This window comes from Melopsittacus undulatus, chromosome 21, assembly GCF_012275295.1.
Source record: "Melopsittacus undulatus isolate bMelUnd1 chromosome 21, bMelUnd1.mat.Z, whole genome shotgun sequence".
Taxonomy (NCBI): Eukaryota; Metazoa; Chordata; class Aves; order Psittaciformes; family Psittaculidae; genus Melopsittacus; species Melopsittacus undulatus.
In genome coordinates this window covers 2,518,827-2,542,863 of record NC_047547.1, presented here as the reverse complement: position 1 = coordinate 2,542,863, position 24,037 = coordinate 2,518,827, and the positions used below count along the sequence as shown (strand labels likewise).

General features: G+C 60.3%; 5 protein-coding genes across 10 annotated transcripts; 3 read left to right on the top strand and 2 right to left on the bottom strand.

Moving 5' to 3' along the window:
• The first annotated feature begins 142 nt into the window (after nucleotides 1-142).
• PYM1 (PYM homolog 1, exon junction complex associated factor) lies at nucleotides 143-1,626 on the top strand. Its single transcript, XM_034071627.1, has 3 exons — nucleotides 143-228; nucleotides 770-863; nucleotides 1,155-1,626. The coding sequence occupies exons 1-3, from the start codon at nucleotides 198-200 to the stop codon at nucleotides 1,624-1,626; spliced, it is 597 nt and encodes a 198-aa protein (XP_033927518.1). The 5' UTR covers nucleotides 143-197.
• A 31-nt stretch (nucleotides 1,627-1,657) lies between these two features.
• Nucleotides 1,658-3,871, bottom strand: LOC117437368 (transmembrane protein 198-like). Of its 5 annotated transcripts, none has more exons than XM_034071631.1 (4): nucleotides 3,770-3,871; nucleotides 3,244-3,365; nucleotides 2,549-3,046; nucleotides 1,658-1,990 (listed from the first exon to the last, which is right to left on the bottom strand). In XM_034071631.1, the coding sequence occupies exons 1-4, from the start codon at nucleotides 3,785-3,787 to the stop codon at nucleotides 1,741-1,743; spliced, it is 888 nt and encodes a 295-aa protein (XP_033927522.1). In that variant the 5' UTR covers nucleotides 3,788-3,871; the 3' UTR covers nucleotides 1,658-1,740. The 5 variants fall into 5 exon arrangements, with proteins under 5 accessions (XP_033927522.1, XP_033927524.1, XP_033927525.1 ...); XM_034071633.1 differs by having other exon boundaries at nucleotides 2,796-3,046; XM_034071634.1 differs by having other exon boundaries at nucleotides 2,963-3,046.
• A 46-nt stretch (nucleotides 3,872-3,917) lies between these two features.
• Nucleotides 3,918-6,300, top strand: DNAJC14 (DnaJ heat shock protein family (Hsp40) member C14). The gene is made up of 7 exons (XM_034071628.1): nucleotides 3,918-4,018; nucleotides 4,167-5,134; nucleotides 5,213-5,319; nucleotides 5,403-5,522; nucleotides 5,597-5,757; nucleotides 5,834-5,927; nucleotides 6,009-6,300. Exons 2-7 carry the CDS (start codon nucleotides 4,214-4,216, stop codon nucleotides 6,229-6,231), a joined length of 1,626 nt encoding a protein of 541 aa, XP_033927519.1. The 5' UTR covers nucleotides 3,918-4,018; nucleotides 4,167-4,213; the 3' UTR covers nucleotides 6,232-6,300.
• Nucleotides 6,290-8,059, bottom strand: ORMDL2 (ORMDL sphingolipid biosynthesis regulator 2). 2 transcript variants are annotated; one of them, XM_034071629.1, is made up of 4 exons: nucleotides 7,929-8,059; nucleotides 7,480-7,654; nucleotides 7,241-7,392; nucleotides 6,290-6,878 (listed from the first exon to the last, which is right to left on the bottom strand). In XM_034071629.1, exons 2-4 carry the CDS (start codon nucleotides 7,651-7,653, stop codon nucleotides 6,743-6,745), a joined length of 462 nt encoding a protein of 153 aa, XP_033927520.1. In that variant the 5' UTR covers nucleotide 7,654; nucleotides 7,929-8,059; the 3' UTR covers nucleotides 6,290-6,742. The 2 variants fall into 2 exon arrangements, with proteins under 2 accessions (XP_033927520.1, XP_033927521.1); XM_034071630.1 differs by lacking the exon at nucleotides 7,929-8,059 and adding an exon at nucleotides 7,784-7,799.
• Nucleotides 8,060-8,174: 115 nt separating this feature from the next.
• Nucleotides 8,175-22,868, top strand: SARNP (SAP domain containing ribonucleoprotein). The gene is made up of 11 exons (XM_034071470.1): nucleotides 8,175-8,242; nucleotides 8,358-8,457; nucleotides 8,998-9,044; nucleotides 9,273-9,340; nucleotides 10,597-10,648; nucleotides 12,396-12,469; nucleotides 12,753-12,781; nucleotides 13,289-13,314; nucleotides 13,663-13,731; nucleotides 20,919-21,008; nucleotides 21,842-22,868. The coding sequence occupies exons 1-11, from the start codon at nucleotides 8,207-8,209 to the stop codon at nucleotides 21,881-21,883; spliced, it is 633 nt and encodes a 210-aa protein (XP_033927361.1). The 5' UTR covers nucleotides 8,175-8,206; the 3' UTR covers nucleotides 21,884-22,868.
• Nucleotides 22,869-24,037: the final 1,169 nt, after the last annotated feature.

Below are 24,037 nucleotides of genomic sequence, written 5' to 3'. Positions count from 1 at the left end.
AAGCAAAGGGCGGGACGTGACTGAACGAACACGGACGGACGGGGACAGGGGGCGGACACACCCCTTAATTAACCCCAATTAGCTCTGCCTCCTTTAATTACCCCACGGGTGGCTCCGCCCCTTCGAGGCCACGCCCTACAGCCCCCGCTAACGTCCGGGGCGGGGCTTGAAGGCCGGAAGTGTATCGTGCTCTCAAGATGGCGACTCCCTATGTGACTGATGAGACCGGTGAGTGCGGCGCGGCCGGGTCCGGCGCTGTGGGGCAGGACGCGGGTTATGGGGCAGGGCCCGGCGCTGTGGGGCACGGCACGGCATTGCTGGGAAGGACGCGGAGCTGTGGGGCGGACCCCGCGCTGTGGGACCGGACCCGGAGCTGTGGCATGGGAGCTCCCCCCCCGCTCCATAGGGCAGCCCCCACCCGCGGTCCCTGTGGGGCAGGCCCCGGCCCCTTTGGCGGAGGCTACCCACACTGTGGGGCTCTGTGGACTGCCCCGCCCCCCCACTGCCGCTCGCTATGGGGCACCTCCTCCGTCGTTATGGGGCTGGGTCAGGGCAGCCTCGCAGTGTCCCGTGGGGTTCGTGGGGCCGCACAGATCCCCTCTGGGGTCCGTAGGGTGTCCCATGGGGTGTGGAGGTTGTCTTGTGGAGTGTCTTTTGCGGTTCATGGGGCACCCCGCAGACCGTGGGGTTTCCTTTGTGGGTCTGTGGGGTGCTCCATGGTGTCCGTGGGGTGTCCCATACCCGGGGCTGACTGTGCGGTACCCCACAGGGAAGTACATTGCCTCGACACAGCGCCCAGATGGGACATGGCGGAAGCAGCGGCGAGTGAAGGCCGGTTACGTACCACAGGAGGAAGTGCCGGTGTAAGTGGGGGTGTCCGTGTCCCTGTGCCACGCGTGGGGCACGTCCCATCCTGTCCCCTCCATCCCCGGTGACATCTTGAGCTCCAAGTCTCTTTCCAGGTGCCCGCGCGATTCCGACCCCCTCACCCCTGTCCCATAACCGTGTCCTGCCCGGTACGTATCGATCCCCCTGCGGGCACGGAGCTGTGGAGAGGCTTCACCGGTGGCATGGGGCTGGCTCCTGGGACCAGGGGTTTGTGACACCACTGTGGGGGCCACACGGAGCCTTCACAGGCTCTTCCCCCCATGCAGGTACGAGAACAAATACGTTAAGTTCTTCCGGAGCAAACCTGAGCTGCCACCAGGGCTGAACCCGGAAGCAGCAGCAGCACCCGGAAAAGCAGAGCCTGGCGACACGGGACTGTCCAAGGCAGCCAAACGGAACTTGAAACGGAAGGAAAAGAGGAAGCAGCAGCAGGAAAAGGGGGAGCGGGACACGGACGAACTGATCCAGGCGCTGGAGCGCTCGGCACTGTCGGAGCCGCTGCCCAGCTGCGGCGCTGCCAGCCCCGCTGTGAGCCCTGGCACCAGCCCCGGTGACGCTCCAGCCTCCGAGAGGAGCCGGAGGCTGAAAAACCTGCGGAAGAAGCTGCGGCAGGTGGAGGAGCTGCAGCAGCGCCTGGACGCCGGGGAGGTCCCAAATCCTACCCGCGAGCAGCTGGAGAAGCTGAGCCGGAGGAAAACACTCGAGGAGGAACTGCGGGGCCTGGAGAGGGACTCATAGGGGGGGGGGGAATGTGGGGGTGTGGGGGGTGTTGGAACAGTTGTTCCCACCTTTGGGAACACCACAGTGCTTGGACGCTTCTCCGTTTATCCCTCTTCTTTTTTATTTGCCGTTTTATTTTACTGGGGGGTTCTCATCGTGTGGCCCCCTCCCTGCCCAGCCCCTCGTGTTCCATGTCATGGCTTTGTCCTGGCCTTGTTTCAAACCCTGGTGACAATAAACCCAGCAGAGCCCCAGCGTCGGCACCTCCTGGTCCATGGGGTTGTCCTTTGGGAGCCCCGTGGCAGGGTAAGACCCCCCACCATATGGTTGAGGCTTTGAGGGAATTGGAAGGGTTGGTCCCATGGCAGTATTTGGGTAGGTCCTACAAAAATAGAAGTGGGACTTTGTTTTGAAGGAGTTTTCGGTGGGGGAGGCAGGTTATGGGGCAGGCAGCACTAGGGCCTGCTGGGGATTTGCCCTATGGGAGGGGTCCCTGAAGCCCTGCCCACACCAAGATCAGGGTGGGAAATATAGCACTTCATTTGCATATTTTAAGGAAGAAGGCACCTGGGGGGATCATCCCCCGAAGGCCCTGCTCAGCCTCCCAAGCACAGGCTCACTGGGGGCTGCGTGTCACCCATGGGGGTCCTCGGAGGGAGTCGGGTTCATCCCACTCTTGGTCTCTTTCTGCTACAGGAGCTGAAAGGGGCTGTGGGAGCAAGTTGAGCCCCAGTGGGTCCCCATCCCAATTTCCATCCCAATCCCTATCCTATCCACATCCCAGTTCCTTCCCCATCCTAACCCCGTCATCATCACAATCCCAGCCTTATCCTCATCCCATCCCAATGTCTTCCCCATCCTGTTCCCATCCCACTGTCCCCTTACCCGTCCCCTCACAAGCCCCACGGCCAGTACGTGCCCCTTGTGTTCCCCCGCTCACCAGAGCTGTATGCACAGCCACGGGCCGTGACCCTCTACTAGAGCAGCTCTGCAAGGAAGCTGAGCAGGGCCCAGGCTTGCAGCAGAGCCCAGCCCAGCCAGCACCACACCGGCTCTGGCACTCGCTGCAGCTGCTCGCACACGAACAGCACCAGCACCTCCGCCAAGTACTCGGCGCCCACCAGGACGGCGGCGGCTCCCAGTACCGTGGTGGCCCCCACGATCACCCCCTTGGTCCAGCACAGCACCTGGAGTGTGCAGAGGAGCACCAGCACCGTGCTCAGCGGCACCCAGGGACTCAGCAGCAGCACTGGCGCGGCCATGGCCAGCGTGGCTGCGGCCAGCAGCAGCCAGGTGGTGAAGAGCCCTATGGGGAGCACAATACCAAAACTCGCTGTCTGCCCCACCTGCGTACCCAGCAGCCGCTGCCCATAGCACAGCATGAGGATGACAGGGGAGCTGAAGAACAGTCCCAGGACGGCCCTGAAGCAGCAGTAGCCTGGCACCAGCACAAGACAGTCACTGGTGCTGCCATGGCCGTGTCCCGCAGTGTCCCCCTGTGCCACCTCTCCTGGCTGTGTCCCCCAGACAAACCTTTGTCCCCCCCCGTGCCACAGCACAACCCCCTCCATGGGCTTGTGGTTCCCCGCAGGTGAGCCCCAGCTGCACCCCCAGGCTCTGCCCCCAGGTGCTCACCGGAACAGTGGCACACGAGCCCCAGCAGCGCTCCGAGCACAGAGAGCAGCGGGGACCCGCTCACGGTCGGGCCGAGGCTCCGGGGTGCAGTGGGGCACAAGGGGGGGCCCGGGTTCCATGACCTGGGGGGGGTGGGAATGGGTGTCTGTGAGGCCCCAGTGACCCCCCCCACCCGGGTACTCAGCCCTTCCCTCCCGCATCCACATCTGGCAGCGCCTCTTGGGGAGAACATCTGGGGGTGGCGAGGTGGGAGCGCTGGGAACCGGAGCACCGGGAAGGGGACCGGGAGCTCTGGGGGACACCGCACCGGAGGCATTGGGATCGGGAGCTGTGGGGGACACCGCACCGGAGGCATTGGGACCGGGAGCTCTGGGGGACACCGCACCAGAGGCATTGGGCCCGGGAGCTCTGGGGGACACCGCACCGGAGGCATTGGGACCGGGAGCTCTGGGGGACACCGCACCGGAGGCATTGGGACCGCGGTGGGGGGGCGAGGATCCCGGTGACCGCCCTCCCCGGGACTCACCCGCTCGCTGCCGATCATGGGGGTCGTGGTGGGGCGGGACCGGGACCCCCGAGATGCGGATGGGTCCCTCCGCTGTTACCGGGAGGGACGGGACGGTGCTGCCCCTTTAAGGGGCGGGGTCAGGAGCGGAGCAGCTCCGGCTCCAGGCCCCGGCTCTGGGAGTGGGCGGTGGCGGAAGTGCTGTAGGACGCAGACCGGGGTGGGGGGAGGTGTTGGAGACCCCCCCCCGCCCGTACCGGCACCGGCGCGGTGAGATCCGGACGCCCCCCCCCCCCCGGTCCTGAAGCGGGACCCGAGCACCGGCCCTTGGGTTGGAACTGGCAACGGAGGGAGCTTAGGGCCGGTCGGGGGGTCCCGGGGCCGCTCTGTCGGCGCTAACCCCGCTCTGGCCCTTCAGGACATGGCCGTGACTTAAGCCCGCCCGGGGCCAGTGGGGCCGCCGGGATGGAGCAGCCGCGGCACTGGGAAGCGGCGGTGGCGGCCGAAGGAGGCCACGGCTCCGGTGGGAGCCCGGAGGAGCCAGGGATCAGCGGCGGCCGCCGCGGCTGGGACAGCACGGGCTGGAACGGCAGCTGCGGGTGGGCAACGGCTGCCGGCCGAGAGGAGAACGGGGACTGCGAGCACGACCCAGGCCCCGAACGCTGCTGCCGCTGCCGGGGGGAAGCGGCCTCTGCTCCGAGCGCCGCGGCCGAAGAGGAGCCCGAGGAGGAGGACGAGGAGGAGGACGCGGGGCTCCGGCGGCCCCGACGGCGGCAGCGCTCGGCGCTCAGGGAGGAGGAGGGGAGCAGGCGGGAGGGGAAGCGGCCGCAGCCGCCGCGGAGGAGGCACCGCGGGGCCGAGGCCGGGGGGCGGCCGCTCTGCTCCTGCTGCCGCCTCGGGGCCGCGGAGCCGGGCTCGGTGCGGGGCTTCGGCCGCGCCGTGGGGCAGCGCGCCCGGAGCGGCTCCTTGCGGGCAGCGCGGTGCCTGCGCGCCGCGGCGGGGCTCTGCCTCCGCCTGCTCTGGATGCTGCTGGCGCTACTGCTGCTGCTCCTCGTGCTGCTGCTGGGCTGCCTGCGGCTCTGCGGCCGCGCCGGCGCCGCCGCGCTCCGCTGCGCAGCGGGAAGCCGGCTCCTGGACGTGGCCGCGCTCCGCAGGACGTGGGGGCTGCTCTGGGTCTGGTTGAGGCCGTGCCGGGGTCCCCCTTGGGCGGGCACCGCGGATGGGACGGGGCTTGCGGCGCCCGAGGACCGCGGCGAGGAGGTGACCCGGCTGCTCGCCATGGCCGAGGTGCCCGAGGAGGAGCTGAACCCCTTCCACGTGCTGGGCGTGGAGGCAACCGCGACGGACACCGAGCTAAGGAGGGCCTATCGCCGCCTGGCCGTGCTGGTGAGCGGGACCGGGGGGGTTGTCTCTGTGCCCCCACCTGGGGCTGCAGTGTTGAGGTTCCCATCTTCTCCGTGGCAGGTTCACCCGGACAAGAACGAGCACCCCCAAGCAGAGGCAGCATTCAAAGTGCTGCGGGCAGCCTGGGACGTAGTCAGCAGTCCTGAGCGCCGAAGGGAGTTTGAGATGTGAGCAAAAGGGGATTGGGAAGGGTCTTTCCTTACCCCAGCTCTCTGCTGGGGGTCTGAGCCCCGGTTCCTCCCTGGCACAGGAAGTGGATGGCACAGCATGAGCTACCACGCTCAGTGGGTGAGTTCCTGCGGCGGCTTCAGGAGGAGTTGCGTGAGGCCATGAACACCATGATGTGCAGCAAGTGCCAGGGCAAGCACCGGTGAGTATCTGGGGCGCGGGCCTGGAGCTGGGGCTGTGCCCGGCAATGCCTGTCCTCACCCATCCCAACCACAGGCGGTTTGAGATGAACCGAGACCCGCTGAGCGCCCGTTACTGCGCTGAGTGCGGCCGCTTGCACGCGGCCGAGGAGGGTGACATGTGGGCAGAGTCCAGCTTCCTGGGGCTGAAGATCACCTACTTTGCTATGATGGATGGGAAGATCTACGACATCACAGGTGGGTGTCCCCCTGTATCGTGCCTGTGGTGCTGCCGCCCACCCTGATGTGACCGGTGCCCGCTTCCCTCCTGCAGAATGGGCAGGATGCCAGCGCGTGGGCATCTCCCCGGATACCCACCGCGTTCCCTATCACCTCTCCTTCGGGCCGCGGGGTGCCAGGCGCCACAGGTCAGTGTCCTGCAGCCCTCGGTGGGGGGGGCTCCAGGCTCGCCTGGGACACCCCTAAACCTCACTTCCCCGCCCCTGTAGGAGCACCCCCAAGGGCGGCCCCCCCTCGGCCGGTGACCTGCAGGACTTCTTCACCCGCATCTTTCAGAGCAGCTCAGGGCCGGGGGGACCCTTCCCACCACCCCCCACCTCCTCGGCAGCCGCAGCCCCCCCCGGGGGTACCCCCAAGGCCGAGGGGGCTGCGCCCAAGGGGGACATGAGGCACAAGAGGAGGAAGAAGCTGCGTCGGCCACTGCAGCACTGAGGGTGGCGCTGGGCTGGGCACTCCAAGGGCTCTTTCCAATAAACAAAGCTCTATTTTTCCTTTTTAGAATTCCTTTTAAATACTCTGCAGCTTCCCAAGGGAACGGGGGAGGGGGGGATACACACAGCCAGAGACAGAGGTACAAACACCCGGTGCCACCCCAGTGTCCTCACGTAGTGTTTTGAAGTTGTTCATCCCTCTTTGCTACCCTCCTCCTCCCTGTGCCAAAGCCCAGGCTGGCTTTTCCTGCCTCTCAGCTGCTTGAGGGCCCCTCATCCCTTTCCCAGCAAGGAGCTGTGGGTGGATGTGGGGGGCTGCATTTGAGGGGGTGCTGCCCCCACATGAATGTCCAGGTGGGTTCCGGCTGGAAAACAGCTGTTACCAGTAGCAAATGCCTTTGAGATGGATTTGGTTGAATTCCAACCAGGCGAACGGGATCCATGGAACAGTTCTGGGCTGGAGGAACCTTCCCCAGACCCTGGCGGAGCTGGAGGGATCTCTGCAGGGGGCCTCAGTACTTGTTGATGCCAAAGATACGGACGCCGTGAAACTGGGGCAGTTTGGGCAGGAGGACGCTGAGCAGTGAGGCTGTGTTCACCAGGAAGTGTGTGCGGTCATACTTGGTGTAGAAGCTGGTCAGGAGGTACCTGGGGCACAAGGAGACATGGGGTGAGCTCTGGGCTGCTTCCACCACCCACACTGGGGGCTTCTTGGGTGCTTCAGAGAAGCCCACAATGGTTCATGTTGGAAGGGACCTTAAAGCTCCTCCAGCTCCAACCCCCTGCCATGGACAGGGACCCCTTCCACTGGAGCAGCTGCTCCAAGCCCCTGTGTCCAACCTGGCCTTGAGCACTGCCAGGGATGGGGCAGCCACAGCTTCTCTGGGCACCCTGTGCCAGCACCTCAGCACCCTCACAGGGAAGAGCTTCCAACATCCCCCTTGTGTTGGCAAAAGGGCCGTCGGCCCAGGCTTGCCCAGCACCATCCTGCCCAGGTAAGCAGCACTCACAGCACCACGGGGGAAATGCTGAGGAACTTGCGTGCAGCGGTGCACTGTGTTCCATAGTCTATCTGCTCCCAGTGCGTGAGGAGCCGGTCCCTGCCCTGGTCTGGGGTCTCGAAGGGCGTCCCCTTCACGGCATGCAGCAGCATGTACATGACCTGTGGAGGTGAAGCAGAGAAGTGCTGAGCCCTCAGCACCCCAGGAGCCAGGGGCTGCCCGGGGAGACGGGGCAGAGTTGGCCTGACCAGGTTGTGGATGACGTTGGTGAGTGTCCAGACCACGGGCACACTGAAGAAGGGGATGCTGAGCAGCACCACGTGCAGGACGCCCACCGATATCCCGTAGGCCACCCAGATGCCTCTGCTGCTCATCACCCGCGTGTTGGGGTTCACCTCGCTGTGAGCCACGCCGACGTTCATCCTGCACCGGAGACATGGGGAGCTGCAGCCTCGTCCCGCACCGGGGACACGGGAGCTCCAGACTCGTCCCGCACCGGGGGCACGGGGAGCTCCGGCCTCGTCCCGCACCGGGGGCACGGGGAGCTCTGACCTCCTCCGGCAGCCCCGGCCTCAGGCACTGCCACGGCTCCCCCCGTACTCCCGGCCCGGTGCTGGTCTCCAGGTACCCCCCCCCGGTCCCCCTCGTTCCCCCGATCCCCGGACCCCCCCCCGTGAGTCCCGATCCCAACTCCCACCCGGCGGCTCCGAGGCCGTTGCCAGGCCCCCGCCCGTGCCCGTCTCCAGGAAGTCTCTACGCCCGCCCCTTGCCTCTTGCCATTGGCTAATCTGACTTTTTTCCTCATTTCTATTGGCCATTGGCCCTTCGCTCCACCCTACAGCAGGCCAATAGAGCGGGGCGGAAGTCCCGGCCAGCGGCGAGAGGCGGTGTCTGGAAGTGCTTTGAAATCGCCAGCGCTGATTGGGCCGGGGGCGGGGCGGGGGGCGGGGCCGGTGTGGCGGTGCTGGTGACAAGATGGCGGCGGAGGCGGTGGAGCTGCACAAGCTGAAGGTAGCGCCGGTTCCGGGGTGCCCGGGCGGGGATGGGGGTGCTCGAGCGGGCCAGGGCCGCAGCCCCCGGTGCGGATGGGGCTCGCTCCGTGCTGAGCCGCGCCTCTCGCTCGCAGCTGGCAGAGCTGAAGCAGGAGTGCCTGGCCCGCGGCCTGGAGGCGAAGGGCAACAAGCAGGACCTGATCAACCGGCTGCAGGCCTACCTGGAGGAGCACGGTGGGTGCCCGCCGGGGCAGGGGAGTACGGGCTGGGGGTGTGGGGTGAAAGAGGCTCCGGACATCCCCCTCTGCCGCAGGGCTGTGTCCCACTCTGCGGCCCCAGTACAAAACAGGCCTTAGAGCAGCTGCAGGACCTGGAGGGGCTGCAGGAGACCTGGCGAGAGGCTTTGGACAAGGGATGTAGGGACAGGACAAGGGGAATGGCTTTAACCTGCCCGAGGGGAGACTGAGATGGGGTCTTGGTCAGAAGTTCCTTCCTGTGAGGGTGGTGGACACTGGAATGAGCTGAATGGAGAAGGTTTGGATGCTCCATCCCTTCGAAGCCAGGTTGAAGCATGCTGCTCTAATGGAAAGTGTCCCTGCTCATGAAACTAGAGGAGCTTTAAAGTCCTTTCCACCTCAAACCATTCCATGCTTCTGTGATCCATGATCACAGCCTTTGCTTCCCGTTTTCCCAAGTCTGATTCTCATCCCAGGCTCCACATGGGAAGCCGGAGGTGTCAGTGCAGTTACTCACTCCTGTTCTTTTGTCCTCTAGCTGAAGAAGAAGCAAATGAGGAAGATGTCCTAGGAGAAGAAATAGAGGTGGGTCCATGCTGAGGGGCTGGGAACCAGGAGAGGTGGTGCTGAGGAGGAGCAGAGCCTGTGGCTGTCCCAGCTCGTGGCCAGCATAAATCTCTCCTTGGTGTGGGGCACGTTCAGCACCCAGCCCTAGAACCCTGGATGTGGGGGGCTGGATTCCAGACGGGGCCTGTGTCTGGTCTCGGGGCCGCTCCATGCTTGGCTGTTGTCGTTACTGCCCTTTCCCTGCAGGAGGAGGAGCAGAAGCCGGTGGAGCCGCCGGTCAAAGCTGAGGAGCCTCCTGTAAACTCGCCTGATGTGTAACTATCCCTCTGAGCAGCAGAAAGCCAAGCTGGGCCTGGGAGGGCTCCTGGGGAGGGGGGGGGGGGGCTGGAAGTGGGATGCAGATCCATGCTGGATCCTGGGAGCTGGTGGGCCCTGCCCTGTGCGGCTCAGGGGATGGGGGAGCTCACAGTGAGCTGCAGTGAGCCCCGGTTCACCCACACTGAGCCGTGGTGAGCCCCGGTTCACCCACACTGAGCCGTGGTGAGCCCCAGTTCACCCACATTGAGCCGTGCTGAGCCCCAGTTCACCCACATTGAGCCGTGCTGAGCCCGAGCATGGTGCGGGCAGAAGGGGGCGTCCTGAGCCCGCGGAGCTGCAGCCCCATAGCCCCGCTCTCGGCAGAATCGCTTCCTGTGGCAGTGCCAGGAACCCATCCCTCTCCTCCCGGGCATCCAGCGGGATCCTGCGCGGGGCTGGAACAAAAGCCGGGAGCTCCCAGCCCAGTGGGTGGTGTGCGATGGGAGCTGTTGGCAGCAGCAGGAGGAGGACTTCCCAACGTTGTCTCTTCCTCTTTTGTTCCCCCCGGAGCCCAGGATGTTTTGGGAGCAGAGCTCTGGAGCACGCCCCCTCCATTCTGCCGGCCCTGGGGCTTTGTGTGTGGCTGGTGCTGCCCTGGAGCTGGAACACAAGAAGCCTTTGTGTGGGAGGGCTCCAAAGGGGGCTCCAGGGCTGAGTGTTCCCCATCGGAGCCCAAGGCTGGGAGAGACCCCCCTGAACCCCAAAACCTCAGAGCAGGGGGGACCTGATCGGCTCTGACAGGTGGATGGGGCCAGGCCACTGCTCCCAAAGGATGCAACAAGAGGAAGTGGCCTTAACCTGTGCCGGGGTGGGTTATGTGGAGATGAGGAACAATTCCTTCCCCATTGGAACAGGGCAGTAGTGGAGTCACCATCCCTGGAAGTGCTTACACACAGTGCCATGGGTTAGTGGTGGTCTTAGCAGTGCTGGGAATGGTTGGATTGGATGACCTTAAAGCTCTTCCAGTGTGGTTGATTCTGACCATTCCTGCATTAAAGAATGGTGAGCATGGCTGGATCCCGTGGCTTGTCCCTTCTTCCTTTTGTCAGAGGGATTTGGGAGCACTTGAGGCACTGGTGGGGTTCACAGTGCTCCATGGCTCACACTGCATGCTGGCATCAGGATGCTCAGCCCTGGGTCAGGGGTGCTGGTGGTGGTGCTGGGTGGGAGGAGGACCCATTGTGACCTGTTTGTCTCTTTCCCATCTCTGCAGGATCACAGAGAAAAAGGTGGTGAAGATCACGTCGGTAATCTCGCAGATGGAGGTGAGGTCCCTCCTCTTCTGCTCTCAGCTCCCTTCCTCACTTCCTCCATCTCCTAGGTGTAGCTGAGGCAGTGTCAGCATTCCCCTAGGAAACCTGATCTTTTCCCTTAGGATTGTGGTGCTGCTGGCTGTGAGGGACCCTGCAGCAGGTTCCTTTAGCTCTTGGGGTACATTCCTCTCTGTTGTCCCTTAACTTCTCTTTCCACCACCAACCCCATGACCCTTCAGTATCCCAGTATCACAATTCCAGTAATTCCAGGCTGTTATTCCCTCTCTGGGGCTCACTACAGCCACAAAGCTTTGGTGAGGATCCACTTGAGGGGGGGGGAATCCGCCCTAAGCTGAGGAATCGTCCCATCATCTGCCCTGCCTCTGCCATTGCAAGGAAGCAGTGATTTCTCTGGGAAACTTTGGAGTGCAGGGAGCCTGCCTGTGGTTCTCCAGTCCCCCCCTTGCTGGCTCCTGTTCCCTGTGCAAACACAGGTTTGGGCTCCCTGCTGCTCAGCACCACTCAGAGCCTTTTCATCCCCTCTTTGGGCCACGACCATTTCCGTGGCAACAGGATGTCGAAAGCAGAGGATTGGGGGATGGGACCACGGGTCGGGCTGGGGAGCTGGGGTGGATGGAGGCTCTGTGGCCCCTGTGGTGCTGCCCTCAGGGCAAGAGTTCCCATTGGGCTCTTGGGTGTGCTCCAAACCCTGTCCAAGCTGCTCCCAGGCTTGGGTTTGCTGCTGAGTGTGGATCGACCCCAGGGCTTGGCAAAGGGGTGCTGGGGATGGTTCCTCATCCCTGGGGGTGATGTTCCCATCCCTGGCAGTGTTCAAGGCCTGGCTGGACTGGGCTTGGAGCAGCCTGCTCCAATGGAAGGTGTCCCTGCCTTTGGCAGGGCTTGAAGCTGGAGGAGCTTTAAGGTCCTTTTGCGATCCAGCCCATTCCATGATTCTGTGATGGTCACAGCCTTTGCTGCCCCTTCAGGTATTCCTCAGGGATATTCTTCACTGTGTCCCAAAGAATAAGGAAACTGGAATCCGGGTGCTACGTTCTCCTGTCCCGGCTGGTGCTGCAGGGTGGGAGCCCTGGTCCTGCTCCATCTTTTCCAAGCACTGCCATTCTAATGGGGATGTTTGTCCTGCTCCTTGCTGGGCTCGTGGCTAAAGTCAATGTTTCCATTACTAAGCTCTGTTTCTCTAACCCCAAACACACTGCTGGACCCTTGGCTCGGAATGAAATGTGAACTATTTCCCTTAAGCCTTTAAGGGGATTTAACACTCGGAGATGCAAACCCTTGAGCTTCCAAAGCTTTCAAGCTTTTCCCTTCCCCTCACATGGGGCTTTCTCCAGAGCCAAAATTCACCTGGAATTACAACACTAAGGCTAAACTGTGCTCTCGAGGCCAAGCCAACCAACACCCCCATCCCCTTTCCCAGCATATTCCTTTGGCCTTTCAGGGAGAAGGAAGGGGAGGAAAGGAAACCCTCTTTGACTCTCAGCTGTTATTAGGTTGATGCTTATTAAAGCTCCTTTTGGTCAAGCCCCAGCCCTGGAGTGGCTCCTGTGGGGGAAGGTCCCTGCAGCATCTCTGCCATCACCTGGGGGTGCAAGGGACAGTTCCCCCATTTCAGTCTCTGTGCTGCCAGTCCAGCAGCACCCGCTGGGGTGTTGACTTGGCCTCCTTCACCTGTAGAACCTCCTCCAAAGCCCCTGCTCACAGTGGCTCCTCCTCAGGCGGTTCCTTTCTCTCCCTCCAGCGCATGCAGAAGAGAGCTGAGCGCTTCAACGTACCCGTCAGCCTCGAGAGCAAGAAGGCAGCGCGGGCAGTACGGTGGGTGCTCCCAAAGCCTTCCCACCAGCAGTGGTTCGGGTGTTGGGTGGTGGGACTCTAGCAAGAGAATGGGGATGTGCCAGTGATCCCACTGCTGCACTGCTGTTTGTGCACGGGGGGGGGGTAGTTCGAGGGAAGCTGGAATTGCTGCAGTGGTGCCTGCAGCCAGGAATGCTGGGTCCCAGTCAGTCTTGCCCCCAAGCCAGTTTTCCTCATGGGAGGCACTTGCAGGGAGGGTTCTGGGGCTGACCCTGCTCTGACAGCTCTTGTTTGCCTTTGCCAGGTTTGGTTTGGCCATGGTGTCCACTAAAGGTGAGGGGGTGAAGCAGAACCAGTCCCTGGAGTTCCCTGGTGCAGTCATTGTTACTGGGGGGCAGAAGAGTGCTGGTGGGATAACCCTGGGTTTAAACACTCCCTTTTCCTGCCCAGGAGTTCCAAGTGGGCACTGTGGGATCGGGAAGGGAGGCCACACGTTGTTCCCATGGTAGTTCAGACACTTTTCCCCCCGTGTCTCCCCATTCCAAGCCCAGCTGGAGGACATGAGGTGTCCACGTGGGGTTCTCTAGCAGTGTCCTGTGGCTTCATAAATGACCAGGTCCCGTTGCCAGTGGTGTCTTAGCAAGGTGGGACAGTGACAGATTGTGAGTGGAGAAGCTGGAATAGGAACTGGGAGACTCATGTTGGAAACAGAGAAAGAAAGTGGGAAGAGCAGTTCCTGAGTCCCTAGTGGGACCTTTCCCATGCCTCCTTGTGGGTAAGATCCTGCTCCTGATGGTTGTCCTCTAACTGGGTTTTCCCTTCCTTGTCTCTTCCTTTCAGGCCTCTCCTCAGACAGCAAACCCACGGTAAGGAATTTTCTTGTCCTTGAGTTGCTGCTGGTCAGGCCCTTGGCATGTGTTGAAAGAGAGGTCCCCATCCCCTGGGAGCATGGGGGGGGGGTCCCTCTCCCATTTCCATGCTCCTCGGCTGCGGATGAGGGCACGTGGTTGAGCCAAAATGTGGCAGACACCATGTTGTTCTGCCAGTGCTGGAGGTTTTGCAGAGCAGCACCATGAGCAGCACAGGCTGGGGACGGCTCATTCCTGGAAGCCTGTGTTCCATAGGGATAAGAGCTGGCACAGGAAGCTTCCTCTGGAACCTGAGTGCTGGTGGATTTAGAAGAGAAAGATGACTTGTTTCCTGTGTCTTTGCAGGTAAACATGGATAAGTTGAAAGAAAGGGCTCAAAGATTTGGGTTGAACGTCTCCTCACTCTCCAAGAAGGTAAGTCCAGGACACTCTGCACCTTCAGAGCACCTGGAGGTGCTACTTGAGGTTCTTAATCTCCTGTCCCAGTGCTGGTTCCTTCCCTTCCATTGTGCCTGTGTCCTGCTGAAGCTGTGGAGCTTCCCAGTTGTTCTCCCTGGTTTTGACTGGGCAGAGATGCCATGAAGTGGGTTTGGGGCTTCTCCTGCTGGAGATGATAGAGAATAACTCTTTGAAGTAGAGGTGAGATGAGCTTTGCAGGAAATGGATTTGCTCCTCAAACCACTGATTTTTTTCCAGGGGGAGAATTATTCCCCAACTCTGAGCATAACAGCCATCTGGTTCTCAAAACAGCTCCTGCTGGAGCTCAGCCCTGGGGTGGCAATGGAGCTAGGGAGCTCCACTGGAGATGGATGGGATCCCTGGGATCCCTCTCCTCTGTTTTGTAGCAAACGGGATGAATTGAGAATGTAGAAGGAGTCAGTCAGTCTGACATGGATCCAATGCCCTCTGCGCTTCCCAAACGAACCCATCCCAACCCTTTCCTCCCCTGCCTGCTGATCCTGTGCTGATGGAAGGGGATTGTCCAGTGGGAAGAGCTGGATGCTCTTGGCATGGAGATCTCTCTGCTTGGTGCAGGTGAGAGCAGGGGAGGTTCATCCTCCTCCATCCCTGTGAAATAAGCTCCAGTCCTCCTGGGGGTTGGGGGGATTTGACCTGTTTTGCTAGTTCCATACATCCCTCTGGCTCTGGGCATCCTCATGGAGAACATCACTGGCATTGGAGGTCACTGTTCTTCTCTTGGCTCCTGTTCTCTGGGGGTGGGGGAAGGAGCCATTAAAGCCGGGATGCGTGGAGCTGAGCGAGAGGCTGCTCCAGCACCATTAACACTGTTCCTGAGAGCTCCCATTTTTCAAGAGGAATCACTGCCTTGTCAGCCCTTATGGCCATGGCTTTCCCAAGCTGCAGGACTGTGGGGCTAAAGCTTAAGAAAGCCACATGACACTTAGAGAAGGAATCAGCTACCCAGCCTGGGCCATGTTCCCAAACCAGTTCCTCACTGGGAGCTCCTGGCCCAGGGTCAGGAGTTGGTGGCTTCAGGCTCCAGATGACCGAATGTGGGCTTTGTCCCCCCTTGGCCTCACCTCCCCATGGCACCTTTTTGTTTGCTCCCCCAGGAAGCTGAGTTCATGGGCTTCCAAGTGGCTTTTCCCACTGAGTGGAACACGCTCCCGCATTTCCAGCAGGAATGTGCCTGGGCACTTTAATTAGCTGCTGGCATTGTGCCTCCCACCTGGGTGTTCTTTATGGCTGCTCGGCCTGCGGGAGCCCAGCACTGTTTACAGGCATCTCGGCAGGTTTTCCTCCAGCCCCAACTTTACAATCAGCCATTGTCCCTGCAGAGCTGTTCACGGATCCGTGCAGCTGGAATGGGAAGGGGAGGGGGAGGATTTCAGTGCCTATGAACTCCTGTGGAGCTTGGAGCCCCCCCTCTCCCCATCAACACCCTGGGCTGGGAGTCTTTCAAGTTGAAAGTGCCCTTTCCAGAGGGATTCAGGATGGGATAGGGATGGGGATATGGGAGGCAGGTGCTCCCTTGTCTTCAGGCATCACGGCACCATCAGCTGCATCTCTAAGCTATATGAAGTGCCGGTTCCTCTCCCCTTTGGCTTCATGTTCCAGCACCCGCATGCTGCCCTCCCACCACCACCCTTTGACTCCTGTTCCTTGTACTTAACCCTCTAGCCAGTGCCTATGAATGGTCCCTCTCCATCAGCTGCTCCTTGGGTTGATGCTGTGGAGGGAGCTGCTCTGGGGGTTGATGCTGTGGAGGGAGCTGCTCTGGGTGCTTTGCCCATTGGAAGTCTCCTGCTGGGAAGTGCTGGCATCCACCGGGCAGTGGGAGGCCTCGGCCTGACACAGAGGCTCCATTAGCCACCTTTGTGTTCCATTAGCAAACACCTTTCCCCAGCCAGCACATGAGTGAAGTAATTGGCTCTTCCATCTCCCCTTTAGTGGAGCCTGAGAAGCAATTAGTGGATTAACCCCCGGCCACTCAGATCGGGAACAGGAGGTGACTCTGCTCCCAGGTTGCTCCAGGCCAGTAATCCCACTTGGAACCCTTGGAGCTTAGGGGGGAAACAAAGGATGCTGTGTCCCAAGCAGCAGCACGGGACCCTCGAGTGTCCCCTTGAGCCATGGACTCCGGGATGAGTTACGGTTCTCTGCCAGCCCTGCTGGCAGCTTTGTGCCAGTTGAATCCTGGTTAATGAGGATGTGAGATCCATGGAGCTGCTGTTGAGAGGTGGTGTAGGAGCTTGGGGGCACTGGACCAGCAGAGTCCATGTGTACAAAACAGCTAAATGAGAGCAAGGAAACAATCAGCTGAATTGTTTGCCTTCCAGCAAGCTCCTGACAAGTGCTTCTGGATCAGTCCTCTGCCATTCCCAGCACCCCTGAGGAGAGCCCGGCTCTCTGGAGTGATCCCACCAGAGTAGAGGGGTAGAATCCCCCTTCACCTTGGCCTCAAGGAGCTCTACAGCCCCAGGGGGGAGCCCTGGGCAGGGCATGGACTCACTGTAGTTGGGTGCTGCAGCACGTCCGCAGCCCCTCCAGCGCCATTTCCCCTTTCCCAAGTGGAGATGCTGGCTGTGGGCCATTGCTTTGGGATAATGGGAAGTGACAAGGTGAAGAATAGCACTGGCCACGGTGGGGGCTTTACCATGGTGGTGCTGCAAGCCCAGAACCTTGTGGTTGGGCACATGAGAAAATGCTGACACCCTCCTGCAGCAGATAAGGCTGTGGCTTCCCTTCTCTTCCTGGTGCTTGCTGGGTACTGGGTAGTGTCTTCACTTGGAAATAACCCTGTGGTGGTATCCAGGGAGCCCCGTGTCCAGGGCAGAGCTCTGGGGAGACACTGACCTCCCTCTGCCCACGCAGATGGTCCTGCACTGGCCCCGCTGTGAAACAGAACTTCGCTTTTGTCCCTAACACAAATACATCTTTTCCCCACACACCCCCCCTCCTCCTCTATTCTGATTCAATCAATGATGTCATTATGTCCCATTCAGGGGCTCGGGAACCATTTGGCTGCAGGAATTTGGAGGAGAGGCTGGGGAAAAATGGGAAGGGCAGCACTGGCTCCCTCCAGGCCTGAGGAACAAAGTCAGGTTTCCCCTTACCCCTGCTCCAGCAGGGGGGACAAAAGTGGTGGCAGCGCCTGCCCCTCGTGAGGCACAGGAGGGGTGCGTGGCCAGGCAGGAGCCCTCCTGTCCCAGTAAATCCTCTTAGGAGAACTGGAGCGGGTTCACACCCACCAGCAGCGCTGGGCTCTGCAGGGATGTGGCACCGAGTCAGGAATCACAGTGTAAAATCCCAGCCTGGTTTGGGTTGGAAGGGACCTTAAAACTCCTCCAGATCCAACCCCTGCCATGGGCAGGGACCCCTTCCACTGGAGCAGCTGCTCCAAGCCCCATCCAGCAAACACTGCCAGGGATGGGGCAGCCACAGCATCTCTGGGCACCCTGTGCCAGCGCCTCAGCACCCTCACAGGGAAGGAAGAACTGCCTAAGAGTTCATCTCCATCTCCATTCTGTCAGGTTCAAGCCATTCCCTTTGGCCTGTCCCTACAGGCCCTTGTCCCAAGCCCCTCTCCAGGTTTCCTGCAGCCCCTTTAGGCACTGGAGCTGCTCTCAGGTCTCCCCTTCAGGAGCCTTCTCTTGTCCAGGCTGCCCCAGCCCAGCTCTCTCAGCCTGGCTCCAGAGCAGAGCTGCTCCAGCCCTTGCAGCATCCCCATGGCCTCCTCTGGCCTCGCTCCAGCAGCTCCAGGTCCTTCTTGTGCTGCTGCTCCAGAGTTTCCCACCCCAACCATTCCTGGAGGAATAAGTGTGTGTGCCTCTGGTGTCCTCTCCGCTGTTCCCCACGGCTCTTGCAGCAGCCACATTTTTCCCTTAAGAGTTCTGCAAACTCCTTCGGCTTTATCTCCTTATAGCAGATTCCCATGGGCTCATTCTGGTGCCTTGCAGGGAAGGGTTAAGCACACCCTGGGGTGCTGCATGCCTCAGTCTTGAATAGAATGGCTTGATTTAGGTTTGGGTGGTTCTGGGGCTCATGTACAATTCAATGATGTTTCGTCATCACCATCTCAGAGCAGCTGGACTCTGGCTCTGCCAAGTGGCTTTAACTCTGCTTACTCCTGCCTAGAGCCACGTCTCTTGCTCCCAAACAACTTTCTGTTCCTCCTCCCCACAGAGCCCCTTTAGGGTCTCCAACCAGGAAAAGCTCAGCACCAGCAGCTGCCATCCCTGGAAAACACTGCAGTTGGGGGGATCTGGTCTTCCCAGCCTGTTTTCCAGGATGTGTGTTGGGAGAAGCAGCTGAGAGCTGGCTCAGGGCTGCCTGTTTCCCTCGGCCTGTTGCAGAGAGGGTGACTTTGTCCAGGGACGCAGCTGGGGACCAATCCTGCACCATGCAGAGGACATGGGTGAGGACATCGAGGGTCCTTCAGCAGCTTCTCAGGGTTCCCATTCCCTTGTGTAGATCAAGATCTCCCATGATTCGTGCCGGGGTTTCCCCTTGCGTAAGGCTCATCCCAGTGCTCCCAGAAGGGTTTATCACTGGGTATGTCTCACCTGAGCAGGGTCCTTGTGCTGGAGTTGCTTGGAGGATGGTGGTGGTTCAGTCCCAGTGCGTATCCCATGGGCCCAGCCCCACATTCCTGGCTGGAAGCCCGTGGTGCTGTTGGGGCGTTGCTGGCTCAGCTTTGTGTGGCTTTAGGGGGAAAGGACAGGGCTCCTGTCCTAAGGGGTGAGTGAGGACCCACCATGGGAGAGGCGGGTGCACATGGAGCAGCTCCAGGTGTCCCAGGAGCTGCAAGGGGAACACACAAAGGCCGCAAATGCAGCTGCACATCCTGACCCATGGGAGGCTGTCACTCAGCCCCGGGCATAGAGCGGGAGGCTGCTTACCCTTAAGTGTTCCATAACCTTTACCTTTGGGAGGTCAAGGCCGTGTCGTCATTAATCTCCTGATGCCTGAAAGCCTCAGGGCTCTGCTTTTCATCCTGCCATCCGTCATGCTGCAGCCGGCCACGGGCGGCCCACCAGAAGGCTCCGGCTGCATCCACACATGCAGGCGCCCACCCTTTGCCTTCCAAGTACATGGATATGGAGGCTTGTATGTGTGTCTGCATTTGGGATGAGGAGCTGGGCTTCAGCTGCAAACCCGGGGCCGTGTCCCTCTGGGGATGCTTTCATCTGCAGAGGATCTGCCATGCGGCACAGCATGGAGCTTCGTCTCACATGGGGACTCACAGAGCTCAGCCTCACACAGTGAATGGCTCTGAGAAGCTTGTCCTGCTCCTGCCCCAGCACCACACACAGGATAACCTGTGTTTTGATAACCTGGCATCAACTTTTGTCCATTCTCTGGGCACTTCCCCTCCATGCAAGTGTGGTCCTGAGCCAAGCAGAGCATTGACGCTGAGCTCTGTCCCTGAGGTTGTATGTGGGGCATAGAGGTGAGCAGTGGTGCTGAAACTGCAGGAACTGGATCGGCGCCGTGGGTGCCAGAGCCCTGCTGTTCACCATGAAAACCACAGTTAATGCCTTTTGGCATTAACTCTTCTGGCACCAGCTGCAGCACCTGACTCTGACCCCAGGAGAAAGGCAGGATCCAGGGTTTGAATGAACCTGCTGGGAATAAGCAGCTCCCAGTGTCTACAAGGGCTACAAGAGACCTGGAGAGGGGCTTTGGACAAGGGCCTGTAGGGACAGGCCAAGGGGGATCTGCTTGAACCTGCCCGAGGGGAGACTGAGCTGAGCTCTTAGGCAGAAGCTGTTCCCTGTGAGGGTGCTGAGGCGCTGGCACAGGGTGCCCAGAGAAGCTGTGGCTGCCCCATCCCTGGCAGTGCTCAAGGCCAGGTTGGACACAGGGATTGGAGCAGCTGCTCCAGTGGAAGGGGTCCCTGCCCATGACAGGGATTGGAGCTGGAGGAGCTTTAAGATCCTTCCAACCCAATCCATTCCATGATTCCATGGTCTCTGAGAGAAGCAGCAGATCCCAAGGTATTCCCATGGTGGTGGATGCTGTTATTGACCCCCATGGTCCCACAGGGCTCACACACAGCTTGTGGGAACACCCCCTTGTTTTTCTGTATCGCAGGAAAGGCTTCACCTCCAGCAATGGCTCCTTCAAGAGGATTTGTTCCCCTCCTCTTTTCCTCACCCCCTTTTAGACAAACCCCACAAACACCCATCTTGGGGCGAGGGGAAAGGCAGGTGAGAAGAGGCAAGGTTCGGGCTAAATGTGCCCCCCCCAGCAGCCACGGCAGCTTTCCCCACAGCCCTGGGTGCTGCCAGGCCTGATGGATGCAGCGTGGGGGGAGAGGGGTCATTGTCCTCAGCTGGGTTCCAGCACCCCATGAATCAAGTGCTGTCAGCGTGAGCCTGGGGATGGAGTGAAGTTCATTGTACCCGTCCTGGCGGCTGACACCAGCATGCAAGGGGTCAAGTGAGAGCTTGCTGGGGCTGTGCTGCTGGAGCATGGGGGGGACACCCCAAAGGGACATAACCCTGCAGGCCCCCGAGGAGCACTGCCAGGGATGGGGCAGCCACAGCTGCTCTGGGCACCCTGTGCCAGTGCCTCAGCACCCTCACAGGGAAGGAAGAACTGCCTAAGAGTTCATCTCCATCTCCCCTCTGTCAGGTTCAAGCCATTCCCCTTGGCCTGTCCCTACATCCCTTGTCCCAAGCCCATCTCCAGGTTTCCTGCAGCCCCTTTAGGCACTGGAGCTGCTCTCAGGTCTCCCCTTCAGGAGCCTTCTCTTGTCCAGGCTGTCCCAGCCCAGCTCTCTCAGCCTGGCTCCAGAGCAGAGCTGTTCCAGCCCTTGCAGCATCCCCATGGCCTCCCCTGGCCTTGCTCCAGCAGCTCCAGGTCCCTCTTGTGTTGCCCCCAAGCTGGATGCAGGGTGGGGAAGTCTCCTTTTTCCTTCCAGTCCTTTTCCTGCCACCCTCACTTGTGCTCAGGGCATTGGCAGGGGGGATTCCAAGCAGACAGACCACAGTGCCCTGGGGGTGCAGGATGGGTCTTGAGGAGGTGGTGCTGGGGCTCTGGTTGCAAATGGGGGCAGGAGGAACAGGATTCCTCATGCAGTGAGCAGCCTGGGCACTGCTAGCACCCTAAACCTTGGTCCTTCTTTGTGCCAGAGCGAAGAGGATGAGAAGCTGAAGAAGAGGAAGGAGCGGTTTGGCATCGTGACGAGTTCGGCTGGAGCTGGAGCCACAGAGGACACAGAGGTAAAACTGCCAGGGGCAGCTTCAGGCTGCTTCTGGTTGCCAGAGCTCCAGCGCAGCAGCCCCTGATGAGGATGGGTTGGGAACACCCCATAAATACAGACAATTGGACTCCCCCAGGCTGGGACCTCCCCATGTCTGCACCCAGATGGGCTCAGTAGAGGTGAACAGGGTCCCTAAGAACTACCTCAACACTTCCAATGGGATTTGAGGCACTTGGAGTGTGGAGCTGAGCTGGGTTTACGGCAGCACAGCATTCCCAGCCTGCGCCAGGGGCTGGCGGGAGAGGGATTCCATGCTTCTCCTTAGGTCACTTGGAGATTGTGCCTGGAACAAAAAAGTCTTTTCAGTGGCATTGTGTGCACTCAAATGCACCTTTCCCCCAGAGACTCTTGACTGGGGCTTCTGCTGCCCCTGGGCTGTTTCCTCTGCTAGAGATGAAGATTTATACACCACTCGTTTCTGGGCTCAAGGCGAAGCAGAGCGAGGCCATAGTGTATTTAATGTGTTTTAGTGTGTCCCTCTCACCTTCCCCATGAATAGGGCAGTGTTAACCCTTTGCCCTTTTCCATTTCCCACCTCCTCACTGGCTGCCCGTGCTTCCCGGCCTCTGAAGCCGCTTTGTTCCCAGGCCAGCCCCTTCCCAGCGCCTGTTCCTGCCGCTCCGCTTCAGTCTTTGTCCCAGTGTTAGACCCAAACCCTGGGGCTCCCAGAGCTGCTGGCACTGGAGTTATTCCCAAGCACCAAACTCCTCATGGTTCCCCATTGAGTTCTGGGTGGGATTTGCTCAGCTGAATTTCTGATTCCTGCTTTTCCCTTGTCATTCCTCTTGGCAGGCAAAGAAGAGGAAAAGAGCAGAGCGCTTCGGGATCGTCTGAGCCTTGTGCCCTCCTCCTCACTCTTCCTCCCCCTCCCTCACATTCCCCCACTGTTCTTCAAGGTTTTAGCGAGGAGTAGGCAGGGAATCCCCCATAGTTGTTCCATTGTGTCCTTTTTTAGTGGTTTCCTACGCTCCCAAGTTAAAGGTGAAGAAGAGTTGAGCAGAAAGAAGAACCCGCTTCCTGACTCAGTGCTGGGGCTCTCCCCAGCAGTAGGGACACGGAGTGGCTTCGTCCCCCTGTCCTGTGCTGGTCTCTGCTGTCCTGCCCTGGCACAGCCTCTGGGAAGGGGTTTCCTCAAGCAGCTGGTCTCCCGTTTCCAGCCATGGATGCAGTCAGTGGCTGGTTCCTCCCCAGTGAGGCCAATGGGAACTAGAACTGGAACTGCTGGAGCAAATGGTTTGCAAATGGACCCTCTCCCTGCTCTGGTCCGTGAGGGTTTCCCAGGGTCCTCAGGGACACGTTTCTGTCCTCAGCCATCTCCCTGCCTGGCATTCCAGATGGGCACAATGGCTAGAATCCCACCCCTGTCCCAACACCGAAGCTTCAGGGTTCTTAGTTCTGACCATAGCCTCTCCCCAGTGCGATGTTCACCTTGTCTGTGCTCCAGAGCAGTGCTGGGGGCATGAGGGGAGCATCCAGAGGCTCCTTCCTGGTCCTTGACAAGCAATAGATCCCATTTTTTTAATGCAGAAGCCTTCAAACCGCCTCTGTTGTGTTCTCGTTGACACCCAGTGGCTTGGAGCAAGCCCTCAGTCATCCCTTCCCTTCGCCACGAGCAGCTCCGGGGCTGTCACTGCTGTGTAACTCGAATCCATGTGGGAATGTTCCTGAGGTGCTGTCAGGTTTCTATGTCGGGTTTTGTATGAAGCGTTTTCTATGGGCTCATGAGCTCCTCACCACTGGTTCCACATTTGTGGCCTCTTGTTCTTGATTTCATAATAAAACTGCTTCTCGGAGGCGAGGCCGGTCTCCAGGCACTGGATCCTTAGGCTCCAAGTCATCAAATCCCAGCCTGAGCTGAGTTGGGAAGGACCTTAAAGCTCACACAGCTCCAAGCTATGCCACAGGCAGGGACAGCTTCCACTAGAGCAGCTTGCTCGAAGTCCCATCCAACCTGGCCTTGAGCACTGCCAGGGATGGGGTACAATGGGGGAACAGCATTTCAGCGTGTCCCAGAGCAGGGACACGGCCAATGTCTGTGGAGCCGTGGTGGCGGGGCCAGGAACCCAGCTGACCTGGAGCAGGAGCCATATCTCTGTGTCTGGTCCTTGTCCCAGAGTGTTACCTTGCTCCCAGCCCCATGAGCCCTCCGGAGCCCACCCTGTCCCCTCCTGCCCGAGGGCTGTAATTAGCTGCGACATTCCCAGCATAGCTGCAGCCCCTAATGAGGCTCCATAAAGGCTGCTTCTGATCCCGGCTCCTCTGGCACTTGGAGCCACTTGTAAATCTCCACTTTACAACGGGGGGAAGCAGAGGCCAGCGGGAGGGACGGAGCCGATGCTGCCAAGTGCTGCGTGTCCTCCCCTCGGGGATCTGCTCCATCTCACAGTGGTGGGATGAGGCTTAGGGATGGTGAAGCCACCCCTGGGGCTGCACTGTGGGGTGAGCGGGTTCAAGATGTTGTGTGCTTCCGGTAGCATTCCCAAGGTACTGGGAGGGTGTTCTGGGAGCTGAAGGGTGAGGAGCAGTGTGTCCGGAGGCTCCAGCTGGGACATGCACCCGGGAACGCCACTGGATTCCAGCCCTGCTCATCCCCCGTCACTGGGAGCGTGGGAAAAGTGAGCAGCATCAGGAACCGTTTCCCAAGCTGGTGAACCAGATCAGGCCGGGAGCTCCCAAGGGATGCAGGGGGAGACCTGCCGTCACACAGGGATGCAGCAAGTGGCCAAGGGTCTATCCTGGCATTGGTACCAGTGCATGGGGATCCAGGGATCTGCACTGACCCTGGGATATGGTGCCAAGCCTGGGATCCGGTGCTGACATCACTGGCCGGTGCTGACCTTGGGATCTACTGTGATCTCCATGATCTGCTCCCAGCCCTGGAATGTGGTGCTGACCATGGGACCCGATGTGATGCCTACCTTGGGATGTGGTGCAGCGGCACAGACTCATCCCAGCCCAGATGGTGCCCAACCAGCCCCGGCCACAAAG

Excerpts from the sequence above, each read along its gene's own strand:
- PYM1 (XM_034071627.1), top strand. The coding sequence starts at position 198 with ATGGCGACTCCCTATGTGACTGATGAGACCG. Across the intron at positions 229-769 it reads CTATGTGACTGATGAGACCG|GGAAGTACATTGCCTCGACA; the intron begins GTGAGTGCGGCG and ends GGTACCCCACAG. Across the intron at positions 864-1,154 it reads CCACAGGAGGAAGTGCCGGT|GTACGAGAACAAATACGTTA; the intron begins GTAAGTGGGGGT and ends CCCCCCATGCAG.
- LOC117437368 (XM_034071631.1), bottom strand. Across the intron at positions 3,047-3,243 it reads GCTCGTGTGCCACTGTTCCG|GCTACTGCTGCTTCAGGGCC; the intron begins GTGAGCACCTGG and ends TGCTGGTGCCAG. Across the intron at positions 1,991-2,548 it reads TGGCTGTGCATACAGCTCTG|GACCTACCCAAATACTGCCA; the intron begins GTGAGCGGGGGA and ends CTATTTTTGTAG.
- DNAJC14 (XM_034071628.1), top strand. The coding sequence starts at position 4,214 with ATGGAGCAGCCGCGGCACTGGGAAGCGGCGGTGGCGGCCGAAGGAGGC. Across the intron at positions 5,523-5,596 it reads AAGTGCCAGGGCAAGCACCG|GCGGTTTGAGATGAACCGAG; the intron begins GTGAGTATCTGG and ends TCCCAACCACAG. Across the intron at positions 5,928-6,008 it reads CGGGGTGCCAGGCGCCACAG|GAGCACCCCCAAGGGCGGCC; the intron begins GTCAGTGTCCTG and ends CCGCCCCTGTAG.
- ORMDL2 (XM_034071629.1), bottom strand. The coding sequence starts at position 7,653 with ATGAACGTCGGCGTGGCTCACAGCGAGGTGAACCCCAACACGCGGGTG. Across the intron at positions 7,393-7,479 it reads CCAACGTCATCCACAACCTG|GTCATGTACATGCTGCTGCA; the intron begins GTCAGGCCAACT and ends TCACCTCCACAG. Across the intron at positions 6,879-7,240 it reads AGCATTTCCCCCGTGGTGCT|GTACCTCCTGACCAGCTTCT; the intron begins GTGAGTGCTGCT and ends CTTGTGCCCCAG.
- SARNP (XM_034071470.1), top strand. The coding sequence starts at position 8,207 with ATGGCGGCGGAGGCGGTGGAGCTGCACAAGCTGAAG. Across the intron at positions 8,458-8,997 it reads GGCCTACCTGGAGGAGCACG|CTGAAGAAGAAGCAAATGAG; the intron begins GTGGGTGCCCGC and ends TTTGTCCTCTAG. Across the intron at positions 9,341-10,596 it reads CCTGTAAACTCGCCTGATGT|GATCACAGAGAAAAAGGTGG; the intron begins GTAACTATCCCT and ends CCATCTCTGCAG.